Source organism: Pteropus alecto, unplaced genomic scaffold, assembly GCF_000325575.1.
Source record: "Pteropus alecto unplaced genomic scaffold, ASM32557v1 scaffold98, whole genome shotgun sequence".
Taxonomy (NCBI): domain Eukaryota; kingdom Metazoa; phylum Chordata; class Mammalia; order Chiroptera; family Pteropodidae; genus Pteropus; species Pteropus alecto.
This window is the reverse complement of record NW_006443570.1, coordinates 14,704,792-14,719,458: the sequence shown is the minus strand read 5'-3', so window position 1 is coordinate 14,719,458 and position 14,667 is coordinate 14,704,792. Positions and strand designations below refer to the sequence as shown.

General features: G+C 37.9%; 2 protein-coding genes and 1 pseudogene across 7 annotated transcripts in view; 1 reads left to right on the top strand and 2 right to left on the bottom strand.

The window, feature by feature from the left end:
• Positions 1-13,865, bottom strand: part of TADA2A (transcriptional adaptor 2A) — a 45,046-nt gene extending 31,181 nt beyond the window's left edge. Inside the window, exons 1-4 of one of the 3 annotated variants that reach the window (XM_015599177.2) lie at positions 13,795-13,865; positions 11,562-11,682; positions 3,178-3,284; positions 1,680-1,739 (exon numbers count right to left, since the gene is read on the bottom strand). In XM_015599177.2, coding sequence (XP_015454663.1) covers positions 1,680-1,739; positions 3,178-3,284; positions 11,562-11,586 — 192 coding nt within the window. In that variant the 5' untranslated portion in view covers positions 11,587-11,682; positions 13,795-13,865. Of the gene's footprint in view, positions 1-1,679; positions 1,740-3,177; positions 3,285-11,561; positions 11,683-13,692; positions 13,718-13,794 lie in introns of those variants that run through there. The other 2 variants (XM_006924925.3, XM_015599175.2) reach the window with 2 other exon arrangements.
• On the bottom strand, positions 2,724-2,839 carry LOC112473397 (annotated as a pseudogene).
• Positions 13,866-13,952: 87 nt separating the features above from the next.
• The window catches only part of ACACA (acetyl-CoA carboxylase alpha), a 244,968-nt gene continuing 244,253 nt past the window's right edge, over positions 13,953-14,667 (top strand). For 3 of the 4 annotated variants that reach the window (XM_025041628.1, XM_025041629.1, XM_025041631.1), the window contains exon 1: positions 13,953-14,483. In XM_025041628.1, coding sequence (XP_024897396.1) covers positions 14,446-14,483 — 38 coding nt within the window. In that variant the 5' untranslated portion in view covers positions 13,953-14,445. The remainder of the gene's footprint in view (positions 14,484-14,667) is intronic. The other variant, XM_025041627.1, reaches the window with a different exon arrangement.

The window sequence follows — 14,667 nt, the reverse complement described above, 5'->3', positions numbered from 1 at the left end:
GGCTAGCTAGTTGGCTGCTAAGAACTCTAGGGAGCATTTTTTGATTAATTCATTATAAACCAGGATCTGACTCTCAGAATTGCAGGCCCAAAAATTTCATCTTAACAGGACCCCACAGATAATTAGACTCAGAGATGCTGGTTTGCCCTTCCTAAATTTTTAAGAGACTGAAGTAGACATACTATAGTGCCACAGTAGGCATAATTTTAAAGATGACCCCTTCTGTCCCCAGGATTCTCCCTGATTATTCAATGAAACACTAACTACATATTGCTGTGAATGGACTCTGTTGATGGGATTAAAGTACTAAACTATCTACTTTACAAAACAAAGATTATCCTGGATTATCCATGTGGGCCCAATGTAATCACATGGGCCCTTAAATGTAGAAGATGGGGGCAGAAGAGTCAGAGAGATTCAGCACAGAAGAGATAAGGAAGAAGGAGAGGTCAGAGACTTCAAACATCTCATCGATAACCCTCAAGGACTCCCTACTACCACTAGTTTTGAATACAGAGAAAGGGGGCCAGGAGCCTAGTGGTTGAGAGCAAGCCCTGGCCAATAAGGAATCAGTGGCATCAGTCCCACAATCTCAAGGCAGTGAATTCTGTCAATGACCTGAATTAGAATAGAAGTGGACTGGAATCAGATTTTCCCCCAGGGCCTCTAGATCATATCTCAGGCTGGCCAATACTTTCATTTCAGCCGTTTGGGACTTGGAGAAAAACAGCTGAGCCTAATGGTCTTCTGACTTATAAAATTGTGAAATAAATTTGTGTTGTCTTAAGCCACTTAATTTTTGGTAATTTGCTATGGAAGCAATATAAAACTAATACAAGTGTCAATGGATTAATTCATAATGTGAAATTGTTACTGACAAGTACATGACTCAGCCAGCATTCTTTCTTGTAAGAAAGAATGAGAGGCTGAATGTAAGAAAATTACTTGGTGAACTACTAGTTATGCTGTGATAGGCTGAATGTAAGAAAATTACTTGGTGAACTACTAGTTATGCTGTGATAACTGACAAAACTATCTTGACAAAGGTATAAATACCTGCCAAGCAGACCAGATATTCACTTTGACTTATTAAAATGCCCATTCCTCTGGCTAGAGCTTGGAAGTATATATACTACAAGCACCTGCCTCTCATTCCTTCTTTAGAGGTGGCAATACAATAAAATTACAGCCAAGTCTTATCCTGGCCTATATCTTTGAAGTGATTTTGTGTATTGTATCATTCACTCTATGTTCATTTTAAAACTTAACTCTCAAAAGGTAACTAACTTCCCTAAGGAAGGGGGATGGAGTGCCAGACATAAACATCACTGCTACTCACAAGAACCACATAAAAATACCATTAGCCAAAACACATCAATAATACATCTATTGTATATTTATCAATGAACCTAAAAAGCAGTGTAACTCTTATCCCTGTATCAGTGAATCTCAAAAAGTACTTCCGTTAAATTCCTTCTAAAAATGCTGAGTATACACAATGATTTTTGGACTTAAAATACCTTTGTACGTCCATAAAACCCTAAAAAAATTATTGCATAATGATTACCTAATTCAGAAGAGGAGGAAAGAAGAGATTCTTAGAGATGAAGGAAAAAAAGAGTAATTCCCAGTATAAAACTTGAAAAATAAACAGAAATTCCCTGCAACTTCATCTTTACCATTATTTCATAAGTATGATCACTTTGATGTTTCTTGAACTCAAATCCTCGAGTGAAACACTGTAAAAAAAAAAAAAAAAAGGAGGGGGGGAATTAAGTTACCAAAAAAGTTACTTTTTGAAATACTATCTTAAAGGATAAAAGATGGTTTGGGGAATACTCTACTCTTGTGATGAGTTTTTAACAATTCATTTACTCTTGTCTGCACCCACAATAGGATGACTATATTCATGATCCCAGCTTTTCAGTGGCCCTCATAGAGAAAAAACAATAATCTGAAAAAAAGACTTTTCCCTGTGACAACTCTTCCTTTGATAAAAGCATAAGCCCTGGTATCACACTGCCCAAATTTAAATTCTGGCTCCACGCTTGGTGTATTTCAGTAATTCTAAGACATATTTTTTCATATTTTAAAACTCTGAAATGAGAATTCATCTTATAATAAAAACTACATAACTTCCATCAGCCATGTTTACATTTTTGAAATTGGGATGCTTCTTATAATCAATAATGTCTTGGATTCGATAAAATATGGTATTTATTGTGTGACCTTGTGCAAACTATTTAACCTCCTCTCTTTGCCTGAGTTTCTTCTATAAAATGGGGATATTAATCATACTTACTTTATAGGGCTGTAATGATGATTTAAGAGTTAATTCATGTAAAACACTCAAAATAGTGCTGGGCACAGAGTAAGCACTTACTATTATTACCATCATCATCCATAAAATGGTTTGTTCTTTTGTCTGTCACCTACTCAAAGATCACTCTTCAATAAGACAATAAACAGTGTCATAGGAGCTATCAAAAGGAATAAGCCTCCAATTCTGTTTCCTGTAGTTTCAATACTTTAACTCTTCAGAGCAAAAAGTGTTAAGCATTAGGTTGATCCAGAGATGTAACACACAGGCATACCTTTTACTGCACTTCACAGATGTTGCGTTTTTTTACAAATTGAAGGTAAGACCCTCTACCAGCAAAAAGATTATGATTTGTTTTACTGCAACACTGACTTTATTTATTATTATTATTTATTATTATTTATGTCTACAGCACCTGGTCTTCCTAGGTGGTCTCCCATCCAAGTACTAACCAGGCCCAGCTCTGCTTAGCTTCTGCGATCAAACATCAGGCTTGTTCTGTGTGGCATGGCCACAGACCATGGACCGTGGCTCCACTGGGGCATGAACCCAGGACATTCTGCGTGTAAAGCGACGTGCTAACCGCTACACTATGGAACCACATCCAATACTGACTTTATTACAGTGCTCTGGAATCTAACCCACAGTAATCTGAGGTATACCTGTATGCAACAGTCTATCTCTTATGCATTTTCTCTGTTCCCCAACTTTTTACTGGTAAAATGTGTACTGGAAGATTGACTGGAAGAAATAGATTTAATAAGATATGATCGTCCTAAGCAATTGATAGTCATCTCTGAATTTACTATATCTATAAAACTAGAATAGGACAGGCAAGCCTCTCCTTAATGAGTTACCTGTAAGCAGAGGAAAAACGGAGGTGGCCCACATTCTGCACACTTGATATAAGGTTCCATAAGGTAAGAAGAGCAGCCTCGGCAAGGTGGCTTATCAGAGGGATCACCTAGAACAAAATATATATATACTAGCTTCAAAACACCTTAAGAGCAAGGTGAAAATCTGCAAATGCCCATACAGATAGTGAACTCTACTGAAAAGTTCATGGAGACAAGATGAGCTTATTCCAAATAAAAAAAAATTATGTTTCTTTTTATTTCAGGGCAGCTTTACTCCTTCCTACAATGTACCTACTTCAAATGGCATTTAAGCAGATATGGCTCCTGCAGAGAAATTTATACACATGAGTTGTAACTGGAAGTTTCATAATACCCACAACTTATTTTTTCAGGGAGGAAAATGTCACACACTTATATTACGCATATATTTATAAATAAAGTAAATCTGATAAAATGTTAATCTGAATCTAGGTAGTGGGCAACAAGTAATCACTGTACTGTTCTTGCGACTTTTCTATAATTTTTTAAATTGTCATAATAAAAAGTTAGGGGGGAAAAAACTCCTTTAAATATATGTCTTGAGATATACTACTTTATATGAGTTGAGAATTAAACCCAGGAAAGTTCTTTCTCCCATAGTAAGCAAAGAAACATAGCAGACCTTCCTCCAGTTCCAGTGACAATATTGTCTACTAAATATTAAGGTGAGGAGTACTATCCAAACTCTCTAAAGTCAGAAAAATGCAGCTCTGTTTGTCCCCAGTTGCCCCCAGACTCTGCCTCTCTAGAGACAGGGCAACCTAACAGAGTCATTCTCCATGATCAACAGCAGGAGTCTAAGGAAACACAGGCTTTGCAGGTAAATGAAGGGATTTAATCTGTTTAGCCTGGGGCAGGATTTCTCACATTCCGTAATAGCATTTTCCTTCCTAAATCCAAGAAAAAATCTTCAAGGCACCTTTCCCTCTTGTAAATGGTGATTATTGTTCTTTTCATTTGTTTCTAAATGAAGACCTAGAGGAAAATGACAGGGAAAAGAAAAGAATCCTTTTGGCAATAGCTTCAAAATAAATATAAAGAATAGCAGATACCCCACCTTTCCTATTTTAAATTTTGACATAAAAGAACAAAAATTTTTTTAAATTTATTTAGTTTCAAGTATACAGTACATTGGTTAGACATCTATATAGTTCATAAAACGACCCCCACCAATTGCTCCTTCCCTCCCGTCCCTCCATCTAGCCAACAACGTATTAAAGCTAATTGCATTCCCTATGCCACGTGACCATGCATCAGCTAATCTGTACTTCTTTAACCCTTCATCCCATTCTCCCAGCCCCCAAACCTCCATCCCCTCTGTCCGTCACCAAATTGTCCACTATATCTGTAAGTCTGTTTTTGATTGGTTTGTTCTTTTTATTCCTTGGATTCCACATACTAGTGAAATCATATAGTGTTTATCTTTCTCAGTCTGACTTAAGTATCTTCTAGTTCCATCAAAGCAATATCTTTCTCCATTCCTTTCCTTTTAGTCTGTGTGTGTCTTTCAATCTGAAGTGAGTCTCTCATAGACAACATGTAGGGGTCTTGTTTTCCTTTCCACTCATCTGCTGTATCTTTTAGTTGGAGCACTTAATTCTTTTCTATTTGAGGTACTTATTGATAGGAATGTAGTTGTTACAATTCTTTACTCCTGTTTTTGATACATGTTTTTTCTTCTTAAAGAAGTCCCTCCAACATTTCCTGTAATATTGGCTTGGTGGTGATAAATTCCTTTAGCTTATTTTTGTCTGGGAAGCTCTTTATCTGTCTTTCAACTCTAGATGATAGCTTTGCTGGATAAACTATTCTTGGTTGTAGATCCTGGGTCTTCATCTTGTCGAATATTTTTTGCCAAGTCCTTCTGTCCTGCATAGGTTCTTCTGAGAAATCCGCTGCCAGTCTTACGGGGTTTTCCCTTAAAAGTAACTGTCTGTTTTTCTCTTGCTGCTTTTAATATTCTTTCTTTGTATTTAACCTTTGGCATTTTAATTATAATGTGGCCTGGTATGGGCTTCTTTTGATCCCTGGTTTTTAGGGTTCTCTGAGCTTCCTGGGGTTGTATGTCCATTTCCTTTACCAGGTTAGGGAAGTTTTCCATAATTACTTCTTCAAACAGCTGTTCAACATCTTGATTTTCTTCAGTTATGCCAATCAGATGGATATTTGGACCCTTAATAGTGTCCCATATACTCCTTAAATTATTTTTATAGTCTTGGCATCTTATCTTTTCCCATTCTGATTGTGTGTCCTTGGCTTTCCCATCCTCTAGGTAGGGCATTTGGTCCTTTTATTCACTTTGTTTATTCCTTTGTTTATTGCATTTAATATACTTCTCATCTCAGATAATGTTTTTCATTTCAGACTGGTTCCCTTTTATAATTTCCATTTTTATGTTTTTTATCTCTTTGTTGAAGTTCTCATTGAATTTACCTCCCAAAAGTTCATTGAGCATCTTTATAACCAGTGTTTTGAACTCTGCATTTGTTAGATTAATTGACTACATTATATCTGGATCTCTGTTCTGTTCTCTCATATGGTTTCTGCTTCTTTATGTTCCCATTTTGGCTGCCTTTCCATGTCTGTTTCTATGTACTGAGCAAAGCTCCTAAGTCTCCCAGTCTTCTTAGTGTGGATTTGTAAAGTAGGTGTCCAGTGGCACAGTCCTGAGATGGGTTCAGCTGCAGGCCAAATTTAGCCCAAGACTGCCCCTCTGGGGTCATCTGTTAAGATTCAGCAAGCAATCCACCGATGCTATGCTTACAGTTGCCTCAAAAGGCCACACCAGAAACCGAGGCCAGCTGCCTCCAGTGAGAGTCTAGGCTCTTCTCAGCAAGCAGCACTTGACTCACTGGTATACCTGGATGTGGCTTGGGTGGGGCCATGAGTTGGGGGAGGTGGGGTTTCAGGGAATCCTTGGCCTGGCGACCTCTGTGATCCAGTTTATGTCCATGCACTCGGAGCGGGGAGGGCTCAACAAAAATTGTTTTATGTTAAGTGCTAGATGCCAATTTTTACCACATTACCTTCTTACTATCCTTTTATTTTAATATGTTTGTTTTTCTTTCCTCAAACAACAACAAAAAAAATTGGCCACTGACCAAAGAGCTTTTAACTGCTTCTGTCAAGAAGTAATTTTGTAAAAGTAATCCAATTTATAGTTTTAAAAGATTTAGACAATAAAAGCATAAAATATAAGTCACCCTCTATTAACATTTTATTTCCAGTCATTCTTCTGTGCATGCATATATTAACACAAGTGGGATACTACACATGATGTCAAGTGTTTTCTTCACTTGCCAACATATTGTCCACATTTTTCATGACAGTACACACAGATCTTCCTCATTCTTTTTAATGGATCAACAGCATTACATTATATCAATTATCTAACCTAATTGTTTTCAACTGCCCTCTAGAAGGCATTTTGGAAATTTGAGATGCTTGTTTCCACAATGACTAGGGAACAGGCAGGGACCAAAGATGCTAGATATCTTGCAATGGTCAAGACATTCCTACACTACAAAGACTTGGCCTGTGTCCTGCAAAACTTTTCAAATGTCCCATCAGACATTCGAGGGGTAAAAAACCTATTCATAATTATAAGCCCTAGAACCCAATTCCATATTACATATAAAACAAAATGTTTTTGATAGTTTTTATACTGAATTTTCCAGGAAAGCAATTGTACATGCTTCTAGAGAATGTATCGTTTTGTTCCGAACTTTACGAAGTTTTTCAAGCTTGTGTATTTCTGAGTCACCAATACAACACATATGAATCATTCCTTCTGCATTTGTAGTTGTAAGATGCACAGTGACTCAACATATGTGTGCATGCATCTGACTACTTAAGTCATTATGTCTTCTACTGTAATCATGTCCAAACATATTGAGATATGTATTATTTCATTAGAAATACTTCTCCTTTATTTATCCTTTGTATATAGTTAGGGAATTTTTTTCCTTTGAAATCATGGCTGTATATATGTTATATGTATTTTATTTCCAAATAAAGAGCTTTAAAAATATTATTTTAAAAAAATCACTGGGTCTCATAAGGTTGAGAACAACTAAATTTAAACAATTCCCTACTGGTGGACATTTATGTTGTTTCCAATTATTTGTTATTATAAAGACTGCTGAGATCAACATTCTTGTATATACAACTTTTCACATTTTGTTCCTCAGGATAGGTATTTTCCTAGAACTGTTGAGTATACAGAGGGTCTTTGATATATACAGTCAAAACATCTTTCACAAAGGAATTCAAGAGCTTATCTATAACTGGAGTAGGGATTAGGGAAAGGCTTTTTTATCATCATGCAAAACCTGGGGCTAATAAAAGGTTGCTAAATTTAAGTGCATAAACAAAACCAACCAACAAAGACTCTTGGCAAAAAACACCAGCAGCAAAGTAAAAAAGCAAATAAACTGGAAGAAAATATTTGCAAACATCACAGATAAAGGGCTAAAATAAGTAATACACAAAGAAGTTTTAAAAATTGAGGGAAAAAAGACCAAAAATCCTATTGCAAAAGACATGAAGAGATAATTAGAAAAAAGATATTAAAATGGCTCTTTAACATAGGAAAAGACATTCAACTTCACTCATAATAAGAAATCTATACTGCAATATAACTTCTGACCTATCAGACTGGCAAAAATTCAAAAGCTTGATAACATACTTAGTAAGGCTGTGGAGAAATAGTCATTTTTATATATTGCTGATGGCACAACTCCAATAGAGGGGAATTAAGCTGTATCTAAATATAAATGCATACATTTATTTTTTGATCTAGTAATCCTACTTCTAGGAATTTACTCTCAATATACATCTCTGACAATACAAAAATATGTACACTCAAGGTTATGCATTAGAACATTATTTGTAACTGCAAAACACCATTTATGTCCAAACATTGGAGTGGCTGAACAAACTATGGTATACCCGCACAATGGAGTGCTATACAACTACAAAAAATGAGAATATAAACTAATACAGTATTTCCAAGAGTTACTATTAAGTGAAAGAAACCAAAAGGAAAAAAAAAAGGTACAGAAGAGTATATATACTATACTATCTTTCCTGTAAGAAATTGGGGGGGAGAGGATATATATATATCCTCTAAACATATATATATGTTTGCTTATCTTTGCAAAAAAATAAAGGACAGATAAACTTGAAAATAAGTCAGAATATCTACAAAGGGTTGGGGAGGGAGGAATGGAGTGGAAGAGCTATAGGAAAGAGAGATTTTTTATATATCTTTTTGTATAGTTTTGACTTTTAAAAGCATATTTAAATTCTACAAATTTAAAAAAGTTAAATCAGCAAATATGGGAAGGGAAAACTGAAAGCAGAATGAACAGATAAACCCAATAGTATTTTAAAAGTATACTATAACTACACTGAAGGTGGGGAAAAAACCAATTCAAGTAACTTATGAACATTTAACAATATACCTTCAGTCTTGGGTGATACAGAACTGCAAACAAATCCTAAAACTTGTTGAAGTAGGTCATTTTATGTAGTGATAGGTGCATAGCAATTCTGAAATAATTTTGGATGTATTAAAAGACTGAGCAAATGGTGCTGATGTTGGGAGCCAGGGTTCTCAATGAGTAAAAGACATACAATAAAGGACAGGAAAAACAAGAAAAAAGCCTATGAAGATAAACTACAGGTATCAATGTGAACACATTTATTTAAAAAAAAAATATGTATAAGTATATATGTGTGTATATATATATGTATACATGCACACAAGAGGATCTGTAAAAATGGTGTATACATATAAGGCATATGTGTACATGCATTTCCTAGTTCTGTGGGCCAAAATGCAAATATATTCTAGGAGCAATAAGCAATGATCAGATCTTGGTCTTTAATGTCATTTCCCGCTAAAGGGAACGAGGACTCCTCAGAAAAGTGGTTGATTCCAGGGCTGGGGCAGGGGAGGTACAAGATGCACCTGAAACACATAGCCACGTCGAAAAGTAAAAAGATGTTAAAAAAAAGTGATGGGGGGCATGTCATAAGGATGCAAGAGCCAGTTTGAAGGGGCTCAGAGTGGTCACTGAAAAAATGTAAGAATTTATATGTTGTAGTTACAAAAAATAAATAAGGGACACAGGCGGTTTCTTGATTATAGTATAATGCTAAGTGTCAACCAGTAACATGTAAAGAGTGCTGGATTTGGGGGTGAGCGATGGGAATTATCATTTTACAACCATCACAGACAAGATCTTATTAGACGAAGATCATCAATGGATGCTAAATCTAGGGAGAAATTTTGATGAGCAAGATAGTTTATGGCCTAAAAGTATCTCCCTAAGAGTAGCTTATTATATGCAAGGGAAAAAAATAGAAATTGTATTGTGGAGAACTTGAACAGACATCTTTACTGGGTTTTCAAAATTAACATAAAAAATGAGGGGTAAAGCAAGACCAGACAAACCCAAAATGAGAAACCTCCATTTTAATGGAGGGAAAGGCCTGTATTCTCCAAATGCGTCAAAGTTACCAAAGACACAGGTTGTGTAAATGTTTCAGTTTAAAGGAGACTATAGAGACATAGCAACTTAATGCAATACCTGACTCCTGACTGTATCCTGTACTAGAAGGAAAAAAACACTGTAGAGGACATTACTGAGTCAGCTGAAAAAACTGGAATACAGACAGTGGGTTAGATAAAAGTATTTTATCAATGTTAAATTTACTAAAGTTGATAATTCTACTGAGGTTATATAATAGAATATCCCTATTCTTATGAAATAAACACTAAAGTACTTAGGAGTAAAGAGTCGATATTCAGCTGGTCCTTGAATAACACTGTTTCATTCAATGTTATTTTGTTATAATGCTGATGAGATTCCCAGCTGGGGCCACTGTGTGGAGTTTGCACATTCTCCCTATGTCTGCATGGGTTTTCTCTGGGGACTCCAATTTCCTCCTACATCCCAAAGATGTGCATATGAGGTCAACTGGCGTTGTTTGAATTGTCCCAGTCTGAGTATGGGGGTGTATGTATGTGTCCTGAGATGCAAAAGCCTCCTGTCCAGGATGGGTTCTCCCCTTGCATCTTGACCTGCTTGGATAGGCTTTGGCCACCCTCAACACTAAACTGGAATAAGTGGGTTGGGAAAGAATTATTTTACTTGTTTTATTCATCTTTCTCAAATTGTATTTCAGAAATTGTATTTTTATAGTTGCATAATGTTTACTATTAGAAGTGTCTGGGGTCTGCAATTAGAAGTTTGGTGATGTTTTTGTGACCAGAAATATCCCACAGGGACTTAACTCTTGTTTATATAAATTAGCCTATGGTAAATTATTTCTTATATGTCGTTTCACTTAAAATTGCAATCTCCAAGAACCTACTATGTTAAATGAGGACTTATTGTATGTCTCTTACCTCAAATGATTCCCAAAAGGGGGTATGTCTATCTATAAATATATATAAATCAATATATAATAAATATATAGTTATAGACAGAAAGAAAACGTGCACGAGTGGAGTAAAAGATTAACGAAAGGTGTACAGGTATCCTTTGTACTATTCTTATTCTTCCAACTTTCCTGTAAGTTTGAAATAATTTTCAAATAAAAAGTTTAATAATTATTTTAAAAAGGAGGAGGGACAATTCATTTAGGTTCTTTTTCCACGTGTGAAATGAAAAATATGAACTAGATGTTTGAAGACTTTATTCTGTATTAAATTTATATAGTGTGATAAGAGAGTAAACTGGAACCCCTTTAAGAAATTGCTGAAGAGGAAACAACGCCCAAAAACAACACCCTTTCTGATTCTTCTCACTGGGACATTACTAACATCTACCAATGGATTTCTATTTCTGCCAAATCTCTTATCTTCAGAATCAGGGAAAAAGCAGTATATATTTTTCTCCATAGTTGTGGTTGTCTGAATTTATTTCACACACACACCATAATTCTCCACATTATACTGTAGTTTACTCCTGGAACATGAATGCCAACTAAAAGGGGGCATTTCCTTTATTCTATCTCTGACATTATTTAACAAGGCATCACAAATATGTTATTGTAAAGAGAAATCCAACTGCTTTTTAAAGTCTAAATGCAGGTTAATTATGCTATGCCTGGTTCATCTGAGTTCTTATAAGACCTAGGGTTATATGTTTGCGTCATGTGTTCAGTAGGCAGTCAATAAGTATTGTTTGATTTTATTTTGATTTTATTCTCATACTCTTTTAGAATCAGATTCACAGGGCTCTGTTTAACTTCAAAGTACTTTTCTTCTTTGATCAACTTCCACTTCAGTCTGCTATTAATATTCACCTGAGACTTGTTCACACGGTACTTACTGCTAAAGGAACCCAAACGGTCCATTCCCTAACTGGCAAAGACTTCGATCTTCCTCAATGCAGTGGTCCTTCAAGGAGATTTAGGAAGTGGCCAACACATACACCAAAACGTGATGACCCCCTGTAAACAAAAGTAGTATATGGATCAGGAAATAATTCAAAGGGACAAGAAAAGATAATGCAGCATACTCAACTCTACCATATCCTAGCTTTTTAATATTAAGCAAATATTTTATCTCTATAAGCCTGTTTCTCCTTCTGTAAAATGGGTTCAATAGTATCTACCTCCTAGAGTTGTGAGGATTAAATATCAAAATCCATATAAATAATGTACCATGGTACCTGGTCCATAGTAAGCCCTTTACAAAGGCTACATATTTCTAATAAACTAATGGTTTTCTCTGCCTGGTATCACATCTCTCCTTAGCCCCCTTTCCTTTGGGAAACTGACTCAGACATTTCATGTGGTTCTGGTGGGGATGCCACTCGCAATACTCCACCCTCCACCCCCACAACCGCTAAAGCAGCCAGATCTCTTCTTAGAGAAATCTGAATCTTGAGTAAGACATACAAGGACAGAAGTCAGTTGGAGCTCAGTCATTCACTAGACAAAGAATTTTACCGTGAGCTCTAGCTGTTGAGATCCCCATCCCCAAAGGTGGCCCAACTTTTTAAAGTATTATTATACTTTAATATGAATGAGTTTCCATTACTAAAAATCCAGGAATTTTATCTATTACAACATACATTTGTACACTAATGTACTCTCTGAACATTTAATAGGTATGTACAATGTACAAAGTATCTTCTTGAAGGCAGAAGTGAAATCATATGTCAGAAAGCCAAAAAAACATCTCTCCTCCTATACTCTCATAGCTTTTTATCTATCGCTTTTCTGGCACTTTTCACATTCTACTTTGTAAAGATTACTTCTAAATGTGTATTTTTCCCATTTTTAGACTAAATGAAAGCTGGGACTACATCCAATATAAATTTGTATGCCTTAAAGTACCAAGCACAATACAAAGCATACAGAAAAAACTCAGTAAACATGAATGTTAATTCTTCAAAGATTAATCTTTAGTTCTCCTGAAGTGATTTCTTTCATGTCATTTTTTAGCTTGAGGAATAATTCATCATTAAGTGTATTAACACTCAGATAATATGGTTATCAATTAACCTGTCTTTTTGGGGGTGGGCTGAAGAGGGGATAATTCTCTCTCCGTTCTAGTCTCAGGAAGTTAGTCTTTGAAGAAAAATGAGTTTAGCAAGGGATATTATGCACTTGGTAATAAAATGGCCAAAATTTATTGAACTTTTCTCATGTCAGATATTGTGTTACCACACTATGTGGATTATCTCTTTGAAGCCTCACATGAAGCATGCTGCTTTTCCAAAGAAGGAAAAGCAGCCCTGAGAGATTGTTACTTGTAAAATGTCTTAAAGATAGTGAATAGCAGAGCCATTTCAAGAGAGGTTAATAGAGAGCGTCAAGGAGGTATAAACAGTCTAATAAACATTCCACGTCATAAGCACAATATTGCAATAAGCAGAATCTTCTTTTTCCTCTTTCTTTTTTCTCACAAGAGACATTTCTTACACTAGCAACCATGAGAGGATGGTGCCAGCTACAAATTAACATTTGCCAAATTTAAAGAAGTGACTGGGAGGACGGAAGGTATAAGAACGACATTCAGTGTGGCGCAGAGGACAGGTGTAGGCTGCAGAGTTGTGCACACAAGGTTTAATCTCTACTAGCTGTATTAATCACTATTAGCTGTATGACCTTGGGCAAGTCATTTTCCCTAAGCCTCAGACAGCCTCAGCTCTAAAAGGGAGACGAAATACCTACTTAGGAAAGCGTACTTGAAAACTCAACGGGAAACGTCGGTAAGAGCATGACACAGTGACTGTTGTTAGCGTAGCTACGCGAGCCACTGCAGAGACGGGAACACAGAGGCTGGGACAGACAGGGCCGCCCAGAGGACTCGACGCGCCAGGCTCGTCGCTGGGCGGAGCCTGAGGGGTCATGCCCGGCCCCGCACCACCCTCCCCCACAGAGCGACGTGGCCCGGCGCCTCACGCCCGCCAGCCTGCCGCGGACCCCCCGCCGCCGGGGTTGCAGCCGTACCCTGGCCCTGGCCGGATCTGGCAGTCCCCACCTCCTCCTCCTCACTCCGCTGGAGGGGCTCGCGCCCCACCGCCATCCCCGCACCAGCGCCTCGTGCCTCACCTCGCTGTATCCCCCGCCGCGCTGAGGAGCCGCCAGCTGCGTGCGCGCCCCTGGGCTTGCGAGCTCGCTCCCGAGCAGCGCGAGCGCGCCCCTGCCTCACGCTGCCGCGCCGCGTGCCGCGCGCCCGCCGCCTCCACGCCTTCCCTCTTTGGCCTGCGCTCCCGCCGCCGCCCCTCAGCCCCAGCCAGGGCCGCGAGGCGTGTCTGTCTGCGGCTGTCCTCGGGCAGAAGCCTGGGAGGGTGCGTGTGAGCAGATTATCTGACTTTTGAGTCCGACCAGTTATCGCTTTTCCCGTGAGGTGCGTTGCTAGTCGCCAGAGGCTTGCGGGGCGTGGTGCCGTTTGATCCCCTCCAGAGTGCCGTGAGGTGGGGCGGACTGGTACTGTCCTGCTTTTGTGTTTTTAACATTCTCGCCCCTATTCCAGTAAAGGATATTGAGGCTAAGGGCCTGGGCCCAAGGACAGCGAGCCGTGGCCGCTTCTGGAATCCGGGTCTCGGAGTGCTGCTCATGGATTAACCAGACTGAATGATTTAAGGGTGAACAGGGTACGTTTTATTCAGATGCTTCTGGAACGTCGAAATTATCTTCTTTGGAAAGAACCATCCCCTCTTTGGGCGTCAGAGGCCCAGATTGAGACGCAATGATGACAGGATGTGCTGGTCCACTCTGATGGCAATCTTGAGGGCTAGGTATGTCCTAACATCTCTTACTAATAATAATTATTATAATAGCTACAATATGTCAAGCATTTATTGCATGCCAGGCATTGTACAAAGGAGATTACATACGAAGTCTCATTTAATCTTCAAAAATAACCTTATGAGGTAGGCGCTATTCCCATTTTCCAGGCGAAGACATTTAGAGTGGCTTATA